This window comes from Rosa rugosa, chromosome 1 (assembly GCF_958449725.1).
Source record: "Rosa rugosa chromosome 1, drRosRugo1.1, whole genome shotgun sequence".
Taxonomy (NCBI): domain Eukaryota; kingdom Viridiplantae; phylum Streptophyta; class Magnoliopsida; order Rosales; family Rosaceae; genus Rosa; species Rosa rugosa.
The window spans coordinates 62,783,822-62,804,013 of record NC_084820.1 but is presented as its reverse complement, the minus strand read 5'-3'; the positions used below and the strand labels follow the sequence as shown (position 1 = coordinate 62,804,013).

At 40.6% G+C, this 20,192-nt stretch overlaps 2 protein-coding genes and 2 long non-coding RNA genes across 5 annotated transcripts; 2 read left to right on the top strand and 2 right to left on the bottom strand.

Annotated features, from left to right (window-relative positions):
- Window positions 1–2,018: 2,018 nt before the first annotated feature.
- On the top strand, window positions 2,019–3,226 carry LOC133732543 (uncharacterized; the record flags this gene model as incomplete). The annotated part of the gene is made up of 2 exons (XM_062160123.1): window positions 2,019–2,956; window positions 3,220–3,226. Coding segments are annotated over 2 exons (945 nt in total), but the record flags the coding sequence as incomplete, so codon positions are not given.
- Window positions 3,227–3,719: 493 nt separating this feature from the next.
- On the top strand, window positions 3,720–20,167 carry LOC133726003 (cellulose synthase-like protein H1). 2 transcript variants are annotated; one of them, XM_062153442.1, is made up of 9 exons: window positions 3,720–4,049; window positions 4,173–4,500; window positions 4,642–4,767; window positions 15,653–15,769; window positions 17,965–18,177; window positions 18,287–18,404; window positions 18,501–18,679; window positions 18,961–19,311; window positions 19,489–20,167. In XM_062153442.1, the coding sequence occupies exons 1-9, from the start codon at window positions 3,790–3,792 to the stop codon at window positions 20,062–20,064; spliced, it is 2,268 nt and encodes a 755-aa protein (XP_062009426.1). In that variant the 5' UTR covers window positions 3,720–3,789; the 3' UTR covers window positions 20,065–20,167. The 2 variants fall into 2 exon arrangements, with proteins under 2 accessions (XP_062009426.1, XP_062009427.1); XM_062153443.1 differs by lacking the exon at window positions 15,653–15,769.
- LOC133726005 (uncharacterized) lies at window positions 5,024–8,212 on the bottom strand. The gene is made up of 3 exons (XR_009854609.1): window positions 7,033–8,212; window positions 6,198–6,274; window positions 5,024–5,267 (listed from the first exon to the last, which is right to left on the bottom strand). It is a non-coding gene; the product is annotated as an uncharacterized LOC133726005 (long non-coding RNA).
- LOC133726004 (uncharacterized) lies at window positions 10,862–14,936 on the bottom strand. Its single transcript, XR_009854608.1, has 3 exons — window positions 14,194–14,936; window positions 13,359–13,435; window positions 10,862–12,428 (listed from the first exon to the last, which is right to left on the bottom strand). It is a non-coding gene; the product is annotated as an uncharacterized LOC133726004 (long non-coding RNA).
- Window positions 20,168–20,192: the final 25 nt, after the last annotated feature.

Sequence of the window (20,192 nt, the reverse complement as noted above, 5' to 3'; positions counted from 1 at the left end):
GTACTACATATTATAATTTGCTAGGAGTTTTTATTTTACTTCTGATCTAGGATCTAGGAGTTTTTATGGTTTTCGCTTTGTAAAATATATTATCTGTTATAAAATTAAGAGAAAAGCTTCAGTTGATACTTTAGGCAGATATTGGTATGACAGCTAGTTGTATAACTACAATAAAATTGCTAGTATTTACAGTCTCCATTTCAGATATAGACCCTTCTTTTTAAGCAAAGTAGTGAGTCCTTTTTGATACATGACTAATTAATCTAAAGTTAGATATCCACTTTAGCTGTGCTCGTAACGATGATTATATTTCATATATAGTGTGACATTGTTTTAGGAGGGTTCATTTTGTCTAGCCATTTCGTATGGTGGGTTCTTCTGTTTTAATGAATTTGACATTTTCCAGAGAGATGAAAAAGAGAAAGACCTGCAATAATGTATTTTTTTTTTTTTTTTTGAAATAAGGGCCGGTGCGGCTGCTCTCAAGTCTTCATTAATAAAAGAGAAAAATTCAGCTACCGTCCCCAAACTATGTTGCCAAGGCCAATTTGATACCCGAACTCTCAAAAGTATCAATGTGATACCCAAAGACCTAAATTGGTATCAACGTGATACTTCCGTCCAAAATTTCTGACGGTGCCGTCTGTTTGCTGACGTGGCAAACACGTGGCAAAAAAAAGAAGGGCAAAATCGACTTTTTACCCTTTTTGTTAATTTATTTTTCTTTTCTTTTCTTTTCATTTTTTTTTTTTTAATGCAACTATGCAATTGTAATGTCTGTACTAGAATGACAATTTCCAGAGAGTACAACAGCAGCGCAATATTTCATGAAAATAACAGCAGAAAACAAACTACACAACGGAGAATCATAAAAATTATTTTACATGGGTCAATTTCTATAGTTGCAGATGATAGGATACGAACCAAAGTGATAAACAAAACATGGTTTGTTAGTGGGCACGAACAGAAATGTAGGCACTAATGCCTCCGGTGAGTTGTAAAATAATGCAATTCCGGATAGTTAGCTGAGACAATCGTCCAACTAAGAGCAAGGGAAGGCACAAACTAGTAGAGTTATAACACCCTTTGTATTCAAATCGACTTCTTTCAACCTATAGGTTCTGGTGTTTGAGAGTGTTGCTCCTCAATTAAACTTTGAACCCTCTTTACAGAACTTCCAACTTCCTCAAGTTTCTTTACAGAACTTCCAACTTCCTCAAGTTTCTGCAGTAGTGTTCGCTCCCCTGGGTATGAAAATGAATCATGCCTGAGAGATTTTGATGGGGACATCTGAAGCCTCAAATTTGGAACATCTTCAACTGTGGAAACTTGTCTAGAGAAAACCACATTCGTCATGCTTGAAAGACGCATTAGCACTGCCTTCCTAAAAACATTTGGATTTGCAATGCCATGGATTTGAACATCATCACTTGGAGGCCTTCTGACACCAACATGCTCTATTCGAAGCGAGTATACACCAAAGAGAGACTGCAGATATCCTTGCTCGATTACAACATCAGCCACTGAAGGCAACAAAACATGCTTCTCCTTGTTCAACACCTCGAAAAATGGAATCGGAACTGGCCTCGCAACTTTATAGATGATGGCATTCGATGTCAAGTAAAGCTTCCTGGACCGAATATCCTTCCGAAGAATATACCTCCGAACCGGAAGATAAAGCAACATAAACAAACCAATCCCCCACGCCAATATCAAAAGCGCGGAGTACAGAAGCCACTGCGCTGTTTGGTACTTGATGAAATTCTCCTCCATTTCCCCAAACGACGCCGCATACAGAACCGGCTCTTCTTCATTTCCACCTCCGGACAGCAAACCCTTCTCTAAGCTATCGATCTCAACCACGTCTTCCGAAGCCATCTGATCCAATTCCAATTCACCCCCACCCAATAAAATTTAACTCATAAACCACAAAATAATTTGGATCAAAAAGGTTGACCTCGAACCAGAACCTCCTTCTCTTCTTCTTCTTCTTCTTCTTCTTCTTTCATTTGTTCTTCTTCTTCTTCTTCTTCTTCTTCGTCTGGGATTTTCTGCACCCTCACCACCTCCCCCCTCCGCCGGCCTTCGCCCCCCATCTCTTCCCCCCGCCTTTCCACGCCGGCCCTCCTCCTCCGGCCGCCGGTCCTCCCTTCGACCCGGAGCTCCACAAACGGATCGACAAGGTCGTCGAGTACTCCGCCAAGAACGGACCTGACTTCGAAGCCATGATTCGCGAGAAGCAGCAGGATAATCCCGACTACGCTTTCCTCTTCGGCAGCGAAGTCCACGGCTACGCCTCCACTCGGGTCGGGTCGTTCAACCCGAATCCTCAATCCCCTCCCCACATGCTTCGTCCTCCGCTGAATCCGATGATGAATGGGCCGCCGAACCCGATGATGGGTGGCCCGCAGTCGTATTTCTACGACCAGCAGCGGCATAATCAGCAGCCTTTCGGAGTTTATGGGAGGTCTGATTATGACCAGGCGGCGGCGCAACCCTTTAAAGGGCTTTCAGGGCCGCTGCCGCCTGATGTTGCAATGGAGCTGAGCAATGTGCTTATGACGCTGAATGGGACCAAAGAGTCGATTAAAGGAGCCACGTTTTGGTTTATGCAGAGGTCTATTTTCGCTTCGGCTCTGGCTGAGGCTCTTAGAGAGAGGGTGTTTGGACTTGATGATCCTGAGAGGCAGCTACATGTGATATTTCTTGCCAATGACATTTTGTACGAAACCCTAAGAAGAAGAAGAAGAAGAAGAAGAAGAAGGAAGAAAAAGAAACGAAAAGAAAAGAAAAAGAAGAAAATCGCAGAAGAAGAAGAAGGAAGAAAAAGAAATGAAAAGAAAAGAAAAAGAAGAAGATCGCAGAACCTAGAAGAAGAAGAAGGAAGAAAAAAAAGGGTAAATAGGTCATTTCATTTTTTTTTCCGACCCATTTGCTTGCCACGTCAGCAAACAAACGGCGCCGTCAGAAATTTTGGACGGAAGTATCACGTTGATACCAATTTAGGTGTTTGGGTATCACATTGATACTTTTGAGAGTTCGGGTATCAAATTGGCCTTGGCAACATAGTTTGGGGACGGTAGCTGAATTTTTCTCTTAATAAAACTGCAGAATACAATGGGGGGGGGGGGGGGGGGGGGGACATGGTGCTTAAACCCCAAGTTACAATAAATTTCTTTCTAGTGTTTGATAGAAATGAATCTATAAATTTCTTTCTAGTGTTTGATAGAAATGAATCTAAATTCTAAAGTGGCCTTATGCAAGCAAAGCAATTATTATCAATAATGTACTTGTCGCCCAGCACACTATAGACTGTAGAGTGTGGCATTATTGATCATCCTTAACACCTTGCTTTGGGATAACGTTACAAGAAACAGGTTCCAACACAAAGTTCTTATCCTCTTTACCTCTTCTTGGATATGAGCACAAAAGCAAGATATCCCTCGTCGGGGCTGTAGCCTCTATAGCTTTCAAGAAAATGGAAATTTCGTTCTCATTCTTTCTTGCTATAGGCTCTAATATATACTATTATATTTATTAAGATTAGATTTTAAGAATTTTAACTTATGGCTGATATATCTTAATATTATGAAGAAAAATATCACTAAATTAATACTTTGTTGATCAATAATATATTAATATTACATGGAAAGCAGATAATAGCAATGACATACGACTTATATAGAAGCAAATCTATTACAAAGATTTTGTATTGGCATCATGAGCATACACCAGGACCAAGTATACTAGGAGACAAAGAAAGAGGCAAAGCTATCAGAAACCACTGTAATGGCAGATTCTCTATCTCTTCCTCTATGTGAAAAAACCAGTGTTAAAGTTTGTACACTGCGGAGAGCCCTAGAAATTGTAATTTCATTCCTCTTCATTTGTCTCCTTGCTTATCGTCTCTTCTCTCTCACTGACGATGGCATTCCATGGCTTCTCGCCTTCCTCTGCGAGTCTTGGTTTGCCATCAATTGGGTTCTCAACCTCATCACCCTATGGACTCCCATGGATTACAAAACGTACCCCAACAATCTCTTGCAACAGTATGTCACCTCTAGACTGTCAATATATTTTTTTGGTTGATATTGTGCTCAAGTCCGAAAAGATTAGAGTACACAAGAAATGATAGTAATATATATAGTGTTGAACTGTTGATTGTCCAATAGGGTGCCGGAGCTTCCTGCGGTGGACCTGTTTGTATCAACGGCAGATCCAGTGCTAGAGCCGCTTATCGTCACGGTGAACACTGTCCTGTCTTTGCTGGCGGTTGATTACCCAGCTCACAAGCTAGCTTGCTACGTATCCGATGACGGGTGCTCCCCCCTCACCCTTTTTTCTCTCATTGAAGCCTCAAAGTTTGCTAGGATTTGGATTCCCTTCTGTAAAAAGCATGACATTCAAGTAAGGGCACCTTTCAGATACTTCTCTGCGGACGAGTTCACATTACGAAGTGATAGTCCACCGGAGTTGCTTCTAGAACGGACAAAAGTGAAGGTGATATTTGGCCTCATTCTTGTTTTAATCTACAACTTAGATAGCAGAAGCTAAAATTTTGTTGCAGAGGTATGCCTATCTGTCATAAGGGTACGTACAAAACTATACCTATATTTGTTTGTCATCATCTTCATTTTGCAGGATGAGTATGAAAATCTCTGCCAAAAGATTAAAGATGCAGGCCACCATTCGGTACCCCTTGATATTTCTGAAGACTACGCAACTTTTGCCCACAAACAGACTAATAACCATCCTACAGTGATCAAGGTAGTAATCTAATGGGATAGCTCACATAGGATGCGGCTATTTCCACCCTATTATTTTCTTTATTCACCCTATTTGCTCATTACACCATACATTTTAATTTCAATTATTAAATTTACTTATGTAACCCATTTCTATTTCCAACAATATCCTTATATGACATATCCAATTAAAAGAGATTTTTTTTTAATGAAAATCTTATATTTAATTTATACCAATGTCACGCCCCGAATTTTGAATAACCAATTCAAATCCGAAACATGAATAAACAATTAATACAAATAACGTTCTGAATTTTTTTCTCACAAACAAACATACCACTCGCCACTCAACACAAAAACTCGAAAACCTCGAGTTAATTATTACAATTCACTCTTACAAAGTAAAATTGCAAAGCTCTAAATGAGCATAACAAACCTCACAATATAATGCTGTAATTCACATAACACTACTCTAAGCAGCCCGATCACCGTCCTGGTTCTCCTGACCTGTAGGATTTCCCGCTACACAATTTGAATAGTGTACCGGGAGTTGCAACAACACAAAACCCGGTAAGCTTTTTACAGCCAGTATGAGTAAACAAGAAAGAACTGTTGATTTTAAATTACAATTCTTATAACTCAACAACACAACCAACAATCTCAACATCCACGACGCAAACGTCAAACCCATTCAATATCACCACTTTGGTCCTATCTCACAACACTATCACCACTTGGGTCCCATCCCATAACACGTTAGAGCTCTAACTGCCTCGTTACCTCTGACACCTTGGCCTAGGGTCAAGCAACGGCAAAAATACTTCGGTTAACACTATAACCGTCGCGCTTTGGACATCCCCGTCCTCAGCACCATATACTTCGGTTAATAATAAACCGTCGCGCTTTGGACATCCCCGTCCTCAGCACACAACTTCGGTTAATAATAAACCGTCGCACCTTGGACATCCCCGTCCTCAGTACACAAACACTCCGGTTATCCTTAACCGTCGAACTTCGGACACCTCATCCTCAGAACCCTACATTCTCTGACTCTATACATCCTCCAATGTAAATCATGAATATTAACAAGAACTCATCAATCATGTTCATCACATATAAATATGGTAAGTCACATGTCAATTTATAATAATTTAATCATCTCAATTTCACACTCTTCAATGTCACGCCATTCACATATAATCACGTAAATATATATATACGTAATTATCCGCTCAGGGATAATCACTAATACCAACTATAGTTCACACAAGAAAATCGTGAAATTCATTTTGTATAATTAAAATCATTTTACTTACCTATGGACCGTAATTGATCAAGTCCATATGATTTTAAAACAAATATTTATTCCATAAATATTTTCACGCAATTACGACAAAATAAGGTAATTAAATTTATTCGGTTCGTAATATGAACCACGTGAGGTTTACTCACCTCGATAATCCCGCTGCGTCTTCAATTCAGCTCAAAATACGATCCACAATCGTCCACCAACTCAAACCGTCAATAACCTAATCCAATAATGATCTTAACTTAGCCAACAACTCATAAATGTAATTAAACGACGATCCAACGGTCAGATCTGAATATAATGATGATCCAACGGTCGGATTCAAATTAAACGATGATCCAACGGTCGGATCTGAATTTAATGATGATCCAACGGTCGGATCCTCACGGATCGCCCTTAGGATCATCCTCCAAAATTATCACGAAGATCCAACGGTCAGATCTTCCTGAATCGCCCTTACTAACATCTCCACAAAATTATATGAAAATCCGACGGTCGGATTCTCACGAATCGCCTTCCGAATAACTATTTCTCAATTATACGAAGATCCAACGGTCGGATCTTCGCCCGTGACCTCACAAAGTCATCGGGACAGTCATACGATCAACATACTAAAATTTGAAGTAAAACCGATGGTCTGATCTTCACAGATCGTAAACCGAAGATAAAACGTAAAAACCGTAAATAGTAACGTAAAAACGTAAATCCACTATTTATCAACTTTTTCTAACATGACCATGTTATATATCAAAACGCTCGTAAGGATGCGTAGATCATCACCTAGATAATAAAAACTCAAAATATGGTCGAATACGCCGCCACAAGCGGCGGTCAGTGGGCGGTCAACGGCGGTCAACGCGGCGGTCAACCACCTCCGATGCAAAAGTCGTCAACTACAAACTTGTTCAAAATGACGAGTTGATCCACTTTCATAACTAGCATGAAGTCTGAAAACGAAAGGAAGTGGTCGGAAATTACCTAGAACAGTCGAGGTGGCCGGAAAATTTCCAGAATCCGGCGAAATTTGCAGAATCCGGCAAGGCTTGATTTCGACGTCAAAACTTCAATTTCAGGCTTCGATTCCTTCTAGAGAGTTGTTAAGAAACTCAAGACGAACGCATTGGTTCAAGAATCACAGAAAAATATGGTCTGTAGCTCGAGATATACCGATCGAAAGCTTCGGTGGTCGGAAAATTTGCAGAATTTTGCAGAATCCGGCGAGGGCTCCGATCGACGTAAAAACTTCAATTTCAGGCCTCGATGCCTTCTAGAGAGTTGTTAACAACATCAAGGGGAACCCACTGGAAAAAGAATCAATCAAAACGATGCACTACAGCTCGAGATATACCGATCGAAGCTTCGGTTTTCGATTTGATCGGGTCTGGCTTCCAGCCGCCACCACGAGTAGCGCCGCCGTGCAAGGCCACTTCTGGGAGCTTCAGGACGTTGAGGCGAGCTCGTGGGTGAAGTTTGGTGAGGATTGTTGGCCGGTAGCTTGAGATATCAAGCTTGGAACCAAAACGAGCTCAAACCGGGCGGAGCTTCCCGCCGCCGCTGGTGGCCGTGTCGTGGTTCAAGGCTGCCACCTGCAGCTGCGCAAGGTCGAGGCGAAGCTATAGGAAGTGTTCTGGTCTTGATTGGTGGCCGGTGGAGTGAGAGAGAGTTTGGAGAAGTTTTGCTCTGTTTTGGGTGGTTTCGGACGTGAGAGAGAGAGAATTCGTTTCTTAGCTTAATTGATTCGTTCTTCCACTCATGCATAATCATGTTAAAGCACCGGCCTTCAAATTATGCAATTGTCCACTAACCTTAAATCACGGAACCGGTGTTTGCCACCAAATTGTTTGATTAAAAAAAACTAGGTTATTACAATCTACCCTCCTTAAAGAAATTTCGTCCCGAAATTTAAGCGCAAGTTAATTGCTCTCGATTACAGTTAACCTAACCATCGAATCTCCATCTTTCCCAAAACTGTAGTAATCTACAAAACCACAGCCCTTTGTATAAAAATACATTCCTATGGCCACTAAATCCTTTCATCACAAACGTAAACTCACACAACGAGAATTCACAAATGAAATCCTCATCCCCACTTAAGTCATCAACATGACATTCCTTCACCGCATCATTTCTCAAAATTACAACACAACAATTGCCTCAAGCAACCCACACTCAAATCACCACGTGGCATTGCACATATAGCAGTTTTCACACAGATCGTCATCCTGTACTGGCATACAAGCACAGTAAACACTCCCACAAAGCGTTTCGCTTCTCAATTAGCATCACTCAAAACAAATCATTCTCAAAAGCACGCCAATAAAACATGTCACCCAGTGATGATGACTTGGGCTTGCTCAATCCTTGGGCTAAGCATTAGGGCTGGCCAATTGGGCCGAAGAAACCGAACCATCCACATTTAGAACCGGCTCGAACCAATTTGGGTTTAACATTTGGGCCTACCATTCGGGCCGAACAATTGGGCTTACCATTTGGGCCTACCATTTGGGCTTACTATTTGGGCTTACTATTTGGGCCTACCAATCGGCCCACCAACTTCCAGCTCGGCTACGGTATGAAATTGTACATACCGTATATACGTATGCATACCGTACAGATCGTATATACGTATGCATACCGTACAACTGTATATTCGTATGCATACCGTACAGACCGTATATACGTATGCATACTGTACAACTGTATATAAGTATACATACCGTACAGACCGTATATACGTATGTATACCGTACATACCGTATATACGTCCGTATATCAAGCATATACGAGATCCAAAAATATTTGTAAGAGGTAAGGTTCGAACTCCCGACCTCAAACACGAAGGTTTTGCTCCCAACCACTGAAGCAAGAGCTGCCTTCATTAATATATGCTCACGTGTTATATTTATTATGTCATAAGCGACATAAATAAAATAACGGGGGAGGCAAGGTTCGAAACCTTAACCTGCTGCACAAGGGCTTTGCCCACCAACCACTGGAGCACAAGCTGTGCTTAATATAATGTGTACAAATGTTTTACTTATTATGTCATAAGCGAACATAATAAAAATAAACGAGAGGCAAGGTTCGAACCTCTGACCTCTTGTACATGAGCCTTGCTCTTCAACCACTAGAGCACCAGCTGCTCTCGTTACTATCCATGCAACTTCTTTTATTTATTCTATCATAAGCGATAGAATAACAACAAACTGTCGGTACACTCCACGTGCCACGACACGTCTCTTCCGTGATTTACGGAAAGCAAATCACTTTCGGCTAAAGCTGTCTGCCACAGCGTCTCGAGGTTCGGCCTGTCCCCTTACACGCTCAACACGCGCCAACAGCTTTTCCGGGTTTCGGGGCGACTTTAATCCAACGCGTGGATTCAAATTCTGAGATCGTTCATCCAACGGTGGAGATCTGCTCACCTTGTTCTATAAATAGGTGCATTCTGGAGAAAAACTGTTCACTCCAAAAGAAAAGAAATTTTTCTTCCGAGCTCAAGTCTTTCTCTCTCAACTCTTCAGCCTTTCTCTTCTCAAATCCTTTCTTCATCAATTTCAATCCTTCTCTTCTGATCTTCTCTCCCATCTAGTTGATTCAATCCCATCTTTCCTCTGAACTTTCAGATCTTCAATATTTTCCTCCAAATCTTCAATCCTTCTTTCTCAGATCTTTTCTTCCATTTGAAGATTCGATCTCATCTTTCCTCTGAGAATCTCAGATCTCCAATCACCAGTTCAACAACTCCAATCCTTCTAACAAAATCTCCCTCAAACACTAAACCATGTATTCCTCGATTTCCACATCCTCTCACCCCATGACCCAAGAGCCACGAACTCTGCAACTAATGGAGCTCCAAACCCCGCAACAAATGGAACCACAACAACAGCAACCAACAGAGGAGGGAGGAAACACCCAAGCAGCTGGAAGTAGTGCCAACATGGATTTCTGGCGAAGCCGTACCAGGTGGATTCCTACTCCAGAACAAATAAGAATCCTCAAGGATCTTTACTATGTCAAGGGATTTAAGTGCCCAACTACAGAGCAGATTCACGAGATCTGTCTCCAGCTGAACCAGTATGGGCATGTTGAGGGTAAGAACATTTACTTTTGGTTCCAGAACGTCAGGGCTCGAGAGAAGCAGATGAATAGGTGTAATCAGGCTGCTCCAGTGCCCATGAGAACTAGTTCTCTTGGTACTGGTAGATCCATTGATCTCAATTTTGGGTCCACTGGTTCTACTGGTGCTGGTGGATCCATCGACATCAATTTTGGGCCAGCTGGTGGATCCATTGACATCAATTTTGGGTCCACTAGTTCTACTGATGATGGTAGATCCATTGATCTCAACTTTGGTTCCACCTATTCTACTGGTAATGAAGGATTTCTTGATTTAAATTCTGTTTCATATTCTTCCTCACACTTCAACACTAATACTAGTACAACTCTTTTGGCACAACAGGAGGACAAACATCCCTGCAACAACGAGGAGGAGATCACCAGGAGGTTCAAACTCTTCCTCTGTTCCCCGTGCACGGCGAGGACGTCTTTGGTAACCTGAAGGCTACTTCCGAGGAAGGTAGCGCTTTTGGTTACTATTCTGGTGGCTCAGGCGGTTACCACAGTGGCTCAAACGTTTCTCTTGAGCTCAGCCTCAACCCATCCGGAGCTGCTGACTAGGCTTAGTATAGCATAGTCCTCGCTTTTTTTTTTCTTTTTTTTTCTTTTTTTTTTTGTAATATAAACTCAATAAGATGGTGTGCATGTTTTCTTTCCTGTTTGTTTAACCAACAACAACACCAAGGATCGAACCTTGGTCACCCAATACTGTTTTCAAAACCATAAACAACTCTACTGCACACATCTTTCATAATGATTTATCACAAACAATCAATTAAGTTGCACAGAGGTCAAGCTAGTATCCTCTGAGTCAAACCAAACACAATAATTTCGTCGCTAGAATTAGGGATTAATAAAGCTAAACACTTCCTGAGTTAACTAGGAAAACTCACATCCTTAGAGTTACTCGTGCTAGTCTTATAAAATCTCAACCATTCCCTCTAAAACATGCTCCATCAAACTTACCATAATTCAACCCTAAGATTTCACGATTCATACGTCGAATCAACTCCATACCGCATAGTAATTCACTTGAACCACTATGGATACCCAATCATGTCACTATCATCAATACCCAAAATTGTATTTAACCATTTCACCTAAAATCCATAACCATAGAAACACACTCTCGTCCAAGATCATTAACAAAGAGTTGATTCTAATTCTCCCCATTATCTATCAACTAAAAATCAAACTCTATTTCAAAACTTTAAGTGTCCCGTCTACATAAACTTAAAACACAAAACAACCTCAAATATATAGTCGTTCGTCTCAATCACTCAAACACGAGATCAAACTCCTTTCTCACAACTTAAACCCTGCTCATCAACTTACAAACACATGGAAGAATTAACCACAATAATTCATTCCCAAACCGCAATACTACCCACCACTCCACATGAGTCAAGAATCAAATCAAAAACATCTGTATATCCAACCTAATAAGGCAAAAATTCCATCAATTCATACTCGTATCCACACTAGGTACGTGCATAGGCCAACATCATGCCTTCAACCAAACACCTCAACATCCAAAAGAACCTCACTTCCATAAAACAATCACCCTAACTCAATAGAGTTAAATCCGAAGGTTTCCATCCCTTAAAGATTATAACTCGCGGTAACTGAACTTATTCAAATACGAACCTACAAGACAACTCTGTAGTTCTAAGTACTACTCCTTCGAATATTCAACACCTAAGAAATATAGTATGCTTGGCTAATACACGTATAACACTTAAAACACAGTATAAGTCAAATACAAGTCCATATTAACCAAGTCAATACTACAGGGAAGGTGTTAACGTTCCTAAAACGACTTAGCGGCCTAAACAACTTCCAACACTCACACATACCCAATGACTTAGCCAATACCGAAGAGCGCACGATGGGGATCCGCTGCAGACGGGCCATCACTCGGAAGGTATTGACACGTCACCAAATATGTACCTTACGCTCTGATACCAAACTGTCACGCCCCGAATTTTGAATAACCAATTCAAATCCGAAACATGAATAAACAATTAATACAAATAACGTTCTGAATTTTTTTCTCACAAACAAACATACCACTCGCCACTCAACACAAAAACTCGAAAACCTCGAGTTAATTATTACAATTCACTCTTACAAAGTAAAATTGCAAAGCTCTAAATGAGCATAACAAACCTCACAATATAATGCTGTAATTCACATAACACTACTCTAAGCAGCCCGATCACCGTCCTGGTTCTCCTGACCTGTAGGATTTCCCGCTACACAATTTGAATAGTGTACCGGGAGTTGCAACAACACAAAACCCGGTAAGCTTTTTACAGCCAGTATGAGTAAACAAGAAAGAACTGTTGATTTTAAATTACAATTCTTATAACTCAACAACACAACCAACAATCTCAACATCCACGACGCAAACGTCAAACCCATTCAATATCACCACTTTGGTCCTATCTCACAACACTATCACCACTTGGGTCCCATCCCATAACACGTTAGAGCTCTAACTGCCTCGTTACCTCTGACACCTTGGCCTAGGGTCAAGCAACGGCAAAAATACTTCGGTTAACACTATAACCGTCGCGCTTTGGACATCCCCGTCCTCAGCACCATATACTTCGGTTAATAATAAACCGTCGCGCTTTGGACATCCCCGTCCTCAGCACACAACTTCGGTTAATAATAAACCGTCGCACCTTGGACATCCCCGTCCTCAGTACACAAACACTCCGGTTATCCTTAACCGTCGAACTTCGGACACCTCATCCTCAGAACCCTACATTCTCTGACTCTATACATCCTCCAATGTAAATCATGAATATTAACAAGAACTCATCAATCATGTTCATCACATATAAATATGGTAAGTCACATGTCAATTTATAATAATTTAATCATCTCAATTTCACACTCTTCAATGTCACGCCATTCACATATAATCACGTAAATATATATATACGTAATTATCCGCTCAGGGATAATCACTAATACCAACTATAGTTCACACAAGAAAATCGTGAAATTCATTTTGTATAATTAAAATCATTTTACTTACCTATGGACCGTAATTGATCAAGTCCATATGATTTTAAAACAAATATTTATTCCATAAATATTTTCACGCAATTACGACAAAATAAGGTAATTAAATTTATTCGGTTCGTAATATGAACCACGTGAGGTTTACTCACCTCGATAATCCCGCTGCGTCTTCAATTCAGCTCAAAATACGATCCACAATCGTCCACCAACTCAAACCGTCAATAACCTAATCCAATAATGATCTTAACTTAGCCAACAACTCATAAATGTAATTAAACGACGATCCAACGGTCAGATCTGAATATAATGATGATCCAACGGTCGGATTCAAATTAAACGATGATCCAACGGTCGGATCTGAATTTAATGATGATCCAACGGTCGGATCCTCACGGATCGCCCTTAGGATCATCCTCCAAAATTATCACGAAGATCCAACGGTCAGATCTTCCTGAATCGCCCTTACTAACATCTCCACAAAATTATATGAAAATCCGACGGTCGGATTCTCACGAATCGCCTTCCGAATAACTATTTCTCAATTATACGAAGATCCAACGGTCGGATCTTCGCCCGTGACCTCACAAAGTCATCGGGACAGTCATACGATCAACATACTAAAATTTGAAGTAAAACCGATGGTCTGATCTTCACAGATCGTAAACCGAAGATAAAACGTAAAAACCGTAAATAGTAACGTAAAAACGTAAATCCACTATTTATCAACTTTTTCTAACATGACCATGTTATATATCAAAACGCTCGTAAGGATGCGTAGATCATCACCTAGATAATAAAAACTCAAAATATGGTCGAATACGCCGCCACAAGCGGCGGTCAGTGGGCGGTCAACGGCGGTCAACGCGGCGGTCAACCACCTCCGATGCAAAAGTCGTCAACTACAAACTTGTTCAAAATGACGAGTTGATCCACTTTCATAACTAGCATGAAGTCTGAAAACGAAAGGAAGTGGTCGGAAATTACCTAGAACAGTCGAGGTGGCCGGAAAATTTCCAGAATCCGGCGAAATTTGCAGAATCCGGCAAGGCTTGATTTCGACGTCAAAACTTCAATTTCAGGCTTCGATTCCTTCTAGAGAGTTGTTAAGAAACTCAAGACGAACGCATTGGTTCAAGAATCACAGAAAAATATGGTCTGTAGCTCGAGATATACCGATCGAAAGCTTCGGTGGTCGGAAAATTTGCAGAATTTTGCAGAATCCGGCGAGGGCTCCGATCGACGTAAAAACTTCAATTTCAGGCCTCGATGCCTTCTAGAGAGTTGTTAACAACATCAAGGGGAACCCACTGGAAAAAGAATCAATCAAAACGATGCACTACAGCTCGAGATATACCGATCGAAGCTTCGGTTTTCGATTTGATCGGGTCTGGCTTCCAGCCGCCACCACGAGTAGCGCCGCCGTGCAAGGCCACTTCTGGGAGCTTCAGGACGTTGAGGCGAGCTCGTGGGTGAAGTTTGGTGAGGATTGTTGGCCGGTAGCTTGAGATATCAAGCTTGGAACCAAAACGAGCTCAAACCGGGCGGAGCTTCCCGCCGCCGCTGGTGGCCGTGTCGTGGTTCAAGGCTGCCACCTGCAGCTGCGCAAGGTCGAGGCGAAGCTATAGGAAGTGTTCTGGTCTTGATTGGTGGCCGGTGGAGTGAGAGAGAGTTTGGAGAAGTTTTGCTCTGTTTTGGGTGGTTTCGGACGTGAGAGAGAGAGAATTCGTTTCTTAGCTTAATTGATTCGTTCTTCCACTCATGCATAATCATGTTAAAGCACCGGCCTTCAAATTATGCAATTGTCCACTAACCTTAAATCACGGAACCGGTGTTTGCCACCAAATTGTTTGATTAAAAAAAACTAGGTTATTACAACCAATAAAAAAACTATAATTTATTAAAGTTTCCTAACAAAATCATATTTACTTCCATTTTTAATTTTTTTCTTTCTGCTTCAATGTTCATCTATTTCAATCTATGTCAAAATATTAGTTAGTTAACAACTATGAGCAATGAAGAAGATATTGAAATTTTTCTTGCGTGTTTTAAATTTTTACTTTCAGTGTTCACAAAAGGTATTGCAAAGATTTTGATGTAGTTAACACTAATGATTTTGTGAATTAAATAACGAATTCATGATGAAGAGGTAACAAAAAGACAAAAAAATAGTAATAAATGCAAATTTGGGTAGAGAATATGAAGATTAATGTTATCCAATGAGAAATTAAGTAATCTTTCTATTTAATTCATTGGTTATTTATTTATTTTTCCTTACAAATTTGGATTTTAGAAAATTAATGTACTTAGTAGTCATTTTACACTTGGGTAATATAGTTTTTCAATAATTCAAATGTTTGTAGGATGAACTAAAAAAATAGTAGGGTGGCAATAGACGCACCATGCTAATTTTGAAGAGCCATTTATTGGGATTGATTTTATACAGGTAATATGGGAGAACAAACAAAGACTTTCAAATGGATTACCACATTTAGTTTATGTAGCCCGAGAAAAGCGTCCGAATCACCCACATCATTACAAAGCCGGGGCGATGAATGTTTTGGTATGAATTTTGAAGTCTAAAGCTTTTTATGTTTGGCCCCTCGTTTTTAGTTCTTCTTTAGGGATTTTGTCCATTTATCCTAATTCTAGGGATTTTTTTTTCTCACTTAGCCCATCAAGTTTTTTTAATTCTCCCTTATCCATAAAGACTCCAATTAAGTTTTTTTTTTTTGTTTTTCTTTATTATTTTTTAGACTATTTTATCCTCATTCCTTTGTTACATAGAGAGAGAGAGAGAGAGAGAGAGAGAGAGAGAGAGAGAGAGAGAGAGAGAGAGAGAGAGAGAGAGAGAGAGAGAGAGAGAGAGTGGAAGAGAGAGAGCTTTGCCCGAGTCCCGTCACCGGTCTCCGGATTCTGGCCAACGATCGCCAGATTTAGGTCACCCGTTGCCACCCACCGGACTTCTCTGAAAACCTCGATGGAGGTTCCTAAAGTGGTCGTCGGAGATCTCATAGGTCACTGGAAATGTTTATTGCCCCAAAATAGACCTGTATTGCCCCCAATAAACCTCTGTTGCCCCCAATAGAGGGGCAATAAACTTCTATTGGCCCCCAATAAAGGTCTATTGGGGGGCAATAGAGGTTCATAAAACCTCGCTAGAAGTCTTTAAAGAGGTTGTTGGAGATCTCATATGGGGCCGAAGAGGTTTATTGCCTTTCCCAATAAACCTGTATTGCCCCCAATAGACTTTTCAGTTGTCGGAATGGAAACTAATCTCCCTAATATTAGACAAATAAAACTTTGATTAAGGAAAAAAACGAGGAGATTACATCAATTCAAAACATTTATTGCCCTCAACAGATCTTTAACAGACCTCTATTGCCCCCCAATAATATAGGGTTTAGGGCACCCAGAAAAATGCTATGGGCACTCACGTCAGGAGCTAGACCAAATCACCTGGTCCGAGTCTGGGTTCGGGTCCGACAGATAGTGAGGTAGATATGTGGAAGCTGAGCAGCCTCCTCCTCCGCGCTGCTCTCTCTTACGACAACGATTCCAAGTCAGAGATACCAATCCATGAGTGCCGCCCAGTCGTGTCCGACCACTAACACCTTCTCTTGGTCATCGGCGACAGAGTCCAAGAGCGCAACGACATCTCCCACCACGTGAAGGCAAGTATATCTCGACAGGTCGGTGTCGCCGAAGCCTCGGAGGTCCGATGAGACGGCTCGGTAGCCGAGCGAGGCCACTGTCTAGATTTGGTGCCTCCATGAGTACCAGATCTCCGAGAAGCCATGGAGGAATAGGACCGCCGATGAGAACGTCATCGACGAAGAGTGGAGCGTCGGGGAGAGAGAGAGAGAGAGAGAGAGAGAGAGAGAGAGAGAGAGAGAGAGAGAGAGAGAGAGAGAGAGAGAGAGAGAGAGAGAGACTGTGGGTTAGTGTAAATTTATTAATTAGGCTGAGTGTAAATTTGTCATTTCTCTTTTTGGGTTAGTGAGATTAAAAATCTGTTGCTAGAGTAGGTGAGATAATTTTTGCTCATTTTAGTGATTTGGGTCAATGACCCTTTTCTTTAAGCCCTAATACACAATTACACCACACCCTCTGACACACTTATATTGTTACTATATTTAGCCCCTCTTTTTTAATTTTTCCTTAAGCCTAATACACAATTACACCAGTACAGTCTACACATTCACATTGTTACATGCACCTAACAATTGCACATGTTATATTGTGGGTTTCGAATTATATTAGTCAGGCAACCGGATCAGTGCCATATATATATGTTGTCCAGATCGAGGTCGGAGGGCCGAGAAATAGTAGTTATAGAATTTGACCTAAAAAATGCTCAAAGACAAGGGATATATATAAATACTTTTATTTAAGTATTTAGTTCATTAACTGATTAACATATGTTATTACTTTCAGTTTTTTGGAATATGACATATTCTGATTTGAATATTTGTATCGTTAGATGAAAATGAAATTCCAAAGTACACATGCTAGACTTCAGATTACTATCGATGACATATTCTGATCTGAATATTTGTCTCTTTAAAAGAAAAAAAAATCACTCGATGAAAATGAAATTCCAAAGTATACATGCCAGACTTCACAGTACTATCAATGAACTTATTAGTAATGACAATTTGTTGCCCGCTACCACTAGCTAAAACATTTCAGTTTAGTGACTGAGAATCTGCTTTTATATAACCAATTCAACTTGATTGTGTATTTTTATGTATACAGACCAGGGTCTCTGGGGTGATGACAAATGCTCCATTTATGTTGAACGTGGACTGCGATATGTATGCCAGCAATTCGAAAATTGTTCTTCACGCAATGTGCTTATTGCTGGGTTTCAAGCATGAAAAACAAGGTGCATTCATTCAATGTCCCCAAATCTGCTATGACTATTTGAAAGATGACCCATTTGGAAACTCAATGACCTTGCCTTTAAAAGTGCGTATGATCACTTGAGTAATTAATTAGCTAGGAATGAAGTTTGTCTGAAGTTAATAAGTATTTAGTTGAATGCAGCACTAGAGATAATGTTATTTTCAATTTTCAGACTTTTTGGCCAGGGATTGCTGGGATTCAAGGACCACTGTATGCAGGAACTGGATGTTTTCACAGACGTAAAGTTATCTATGGTTTATCCCTACAAGATAGTACGGGTCATATTCAAGGTACGTAGTTGATGAGAACTACATGTTCATAAGTATGTTCTGAAAAATAATGAAGTGCTTCACTGTATTCTTGATAATCATTCTATTTATTAATAGGAAATTTGGACGTTGAGGCACTGAAAGACCGGTTCGGAAATTCCATGGAGCTCGTTAGCTCAGCAACTAAGATTTTAGCAGAAAAAATTGATCATCCACATGACCTATCCAGTGCTGTTGAAGAGGCATGTAAAGTTGCTAGCTGTGGGTATGAGCATAGCACATCCTGGGGAAAACAGGTTCGACAAACATTGTGTTCTTCCCCCACAAATTGAAAAGAATTAAAACTAAAGTCTGATATATGCTCTCTAGATGTTTGCTTACTTTATTCCCACATATCTTGTTAGAAATAAATAAGATTTTAGAATGGAATCATAAATTCATAATCCCCCAATACTGATATTTCGAACTTAGAGAGTTGATCTCCCAAAAAACGTTTAGCTAGAATTTAGTAAACAAATTTAGTGATCAGTGTAGCGATGCCTGTTGTTTTTAACATATTTTGCCTCGCTTGCTTCAGGTAGGCTGGATTTATGGGTCGATAACTGAAGACCTTCTAACCGGGATGAAGATCCATGCAAGGGGATGGAAATCCATCTTATGTATGCTAGATCCACCAGGCTTTGTTGGGTCTGCACCTAAAAGTGTGCCAGTTATGCTAACCCAAAGGAAGAGGTGGATCACAGGACTCCTAGAAGTTTTGTTCAGCAAAAACAGTCCTATCTTTTCCACCCTCAATGCCAAGCTCGAGTTCAGGATGTGCTTGGCGTACATCCGGATCCTAATATGGGGCTTACACTGTATCCCTGCTTTATGCTATTCTCTCCTGCCAGCCTACTGTATCATTACCAACTCTCATTTCCTTCCCAAGGTAACATAGTCCTTTATTTCCTTTATGGTATGGTATTTGGGAAGCTAATGATTCTTGTTAAGATCGATGTCTACAAATTCTATGGGTTCTGAATCCGAATGAAGCACTTTTAATTAACACAAGGGAGTTAGAACCGATACTAATTTAACATTCTATGTTGTTCGATTCCCGATGCAGATAGGAGAACCGGCTCTCCTAATGTTTGCGGCTCTATATCTTGCCAACAACTTATACACTCTGTATTTTTACCTTGAATCTGGTCTATCAATCACTGCATGGTGGAATTATCAAAGAATGGGGCCACGAAGCACAGTATTATCGACAACTTCTTTGCTATTTGGGACCATGAGTGTGGTACTCAAGCTTGTGGGCGTTTCTGAGGTGGTATTTGAAGTCACACAAAAGGATGAATACTCCTCTAGTGATGATAATCATAATGCCAATGATGCTAATGCTGGCAAGTTCACTTTCGACGAGTCTCCAATATTTGTACCACCTACGACCCTCTTGTTTGTGCACTTAACAGCGTTGGCTATGAGATTGTTGGGAGTGAAATTACCAGCAGCTCTACAAGTGACGACAGGAGTTGGGGAGATAGTGTGCAGTTTGTGGGTGGTGATTTGCTTTTGGCCATTTTTGAGAGGGTTGTTTGGGAAAGGTAAATATGGAATTTCATCGTCCACTATACTCAAGTCGGGTGTGTTAGCTTTGCTTTTCACGCTCTGCTGTGGAAAATTCTCATTGCCATTGTGATGAGAATCATCTCTGAATGTTTGGACAATTTGGCAAGTTAATTTGAATAATTACTATTGTACTCTTGTATCGTGCGTATAATAGTGGATAAATTTATTTTACCTTTTACAAAAGGAAGCTAATTTGTA